This window comes from Corvus brachyrhynchos, unplaced genomic scaffold (genome assembly GCF_000691975.1).
Source record: "Corvus brachyrhynchos isolate BGI_N302 unplaced genomic scaffold, ASM69197v1 scaffold126, whole genome shotgun sequence".
In the NCBI taxonomy this organism is placed as follows: Eukaryota; Metazoa; Chordata; class Aves; order Passeriformes; family Corvidae; genus Corvus; species Corvus brachyrhynchos.
Window position 1 is genome coordinate 3,797,343 of NW_008239283.1, and position 2,324 is coordinate 3,799,666.

The following is a 2,324-nucleotide window of genomic DNA, read 5'->3' on the forward strand; positions in this document are numbered from 1 at the left end:
GGCCGTCAGCGCCTCACGGAGGGGCCGCCATTTGGTGAGATCCTGTCAGGGCCTGGAGCCCTCTCCCCTTGGCGTTCGGTCAGAAAAGCTCTGCTGTGGTCTGAGGCTCTGCCGGGAGGAACCTGTAGGAAGGCAGCTCGGTGTTCTCTTGGTAGGTAAAACCCTTCTTGGAGAGTTTCCGCGGGAGCGTTGCCCAGAGAAGTTGGGATGTCCCATCCCTAGAAGTGTCCAAGGCCAGGTTGGATGAGGCTTTGGGCAACCTGGCCTAGTGGAAGGTGTCCCTGCCCATGGCAGGAGGTTGAAACGAGATGATCTTAAAATCCCTTCTTAACCAAACCATTCTATGATTATTGCTTTTTTAGGTACGTTTGGTTCCTTTTAACAATGTTGTGTCACAGCTGTGTTGAAAACCCTTTCCACGGCTTGGGTGTTACGCATTAATACATCTGGCTCACTGCTTTTTGCTTCCTATGGGGCCCATCCGCATCAAATAAGGAAACCATTAGCATCACCCGGAGGAAACAAAACCTTGTTTGCTGGTGCAGAGCCATTGTTAAACCTTAAATAAAATTTTGTCTGGCACTGGGACAACTCTCCTGCTGTATGAAATGTAAACCTGGTGTGTCTGTGCTGGGGTGTGGATAGAGCAGATGTAGCAAGGGGGTGGAAGAAGAAATATTGTTGTAAAAGGGCTTTGCAAGGGGCTGTGGGATGCCTGAATGTGAGTGATCTTTTTCTCTGCCTTTTCTCCTGAATTCAGAAGTATTCAGTTGCTGCCTGGTGACTGTGAAACGTTTTCCTGAATCACTTCTAGGTTCCAGAACAGCGATGGGGAGGTCAAGTACTTGCGAGATGCTGAAGAACTGATCCGGCCGGAGCGGAACACACTGATCGTCAGCTTTGCAGATTTGGAGCAGTTCAATCAGCAACTCTCTACCACTATTCAGGAGGAGTTTTACAGGTAAAATGTAGAGCGGGGTTTTTCCAGGTAAAGCTGAGCTCTGCTGGAGTCTCAGGCTTATAATGTCTTGCTTGTTATGTAAAAAATGAGAGGCATATCTTCTTTCTGCATCCTGAAAACACTCACATGTAGGATTATTCTTTTTTAACTGGCTAAAACCATTTCTCAGTGGATTCCTCTCTGGAAACTATGAGTTAACCAGCTAATTGCATTTATTGTCATAAAGAAGTAAGTGGTCAGTATGAGAATACAGAATAAACTCTAAAATTTCATGCTCTGAAAATGCTTTCTTGAGTTGGTCACTTATTTTGAAGATACATTTCTTAATATAAGCGTAAAGGTGTCATAAAATGAGACTTTAAAAAGTCTATTATCAAACAGTAGTGCAAATAACATTATTGTATAGTGATCTTACCTTTAGCATATTTAGAGTGGCTTTTTTGGGTTATGAGACATAGCATTAAAAGCCAGAACCTGGAAATCTGATACAAGCCTTTGATGTAATCTAAAGCAGAGAAGGCATTTTGATAGCTTCTGTAAAATTTGAACTTTTTTCCCATATTTCAGGGTTTATCCATACCTCTGTCGAGCAACAAAGACTTTTGCCAGAGACCGTGGAAATGTTCCTGCAAACAAGGACTTTTATGTTGCGTTCCAGGACCTGCCTACCAGACACAAGTATGATGATTATTAATTCCAGAAACTTGTGCTGTTTTACTACTGGGCAAAAACATGTCAAAGCACGCTGAAAATGTTTTGGTTGTGTAGTGTGAAATGTGCAGCTGGCCAGTAGAGTTGTGACAAAGTTTCCTGATCTTGTGCAGGATATTTTTTGAAATGGTTTTTCATTTGTGCATCACACTCAGATACTTAGATTCATCCTATTTCACAAACAAATGTAACTTCTCTAGTTTAAAAACAACAAAAGAATTAGTATGTGTTGCTTTTGAAGTACCACTGATGTAACTTTTGCATTGGTTTGACCTTTAGTAATAATCTAAAAGTTTACGTAAAATCATACAATGAGAATATATTGCAACGTTTGTTTCTTTTGTTTGTTACAGCAGTTCCTTAGTCAGAGACAGAATGAAAATATATTGTATCTTAGTACCCTGGGCCTAGAATTGTTAATGCAGTAATTTAATCCTTGTGAATTTCTGTTTTAAACAGAATTCGAGAACTGACTTCAGCAAAAATTGGCTCCCTGCTGCGCATCAGTGGGCAGGTGGTTCGTACCCACCCTGTCCATCCAGAGCTGGTCAGTGGAACCTTCCTGTGCCTCGACTGCCAGACAGTGATCAAAGATGTGGAACAGCAATTCAAATACACCCAGCCAAACATCTGCAGGAACCCAGCCAGTGCC

At 42.3% G+C, this 2,324-nt stretch overlaps 1 protein-coding gene across 1 annotated transcript in view; it reads left to right on the forward strand.

Annotated features, from left to right (window-relative positions):
* The window catches only part of MCM6 (minichromosome maintenance complex component 6), a 16,537-nt gene that overhangs the window by 3,421 nt on the left and 10,792 nt on the right, over positions 1-2,324 (forward strand). The window contains 3 exon segments of the mRNA XM_017740111.1: positions 815-961; positions 1,529-1,639; positions 2,132-2,324. The exon segment at positions 2,132-2,324 is cut by the window's right edge and continues 21 nt beyond it. Of these exon segments, the coding sequence (XP_017595600.1) occupies positions 815-961; positions 1,529-1,639; positions 2,132-2,324 (451 nt within the window).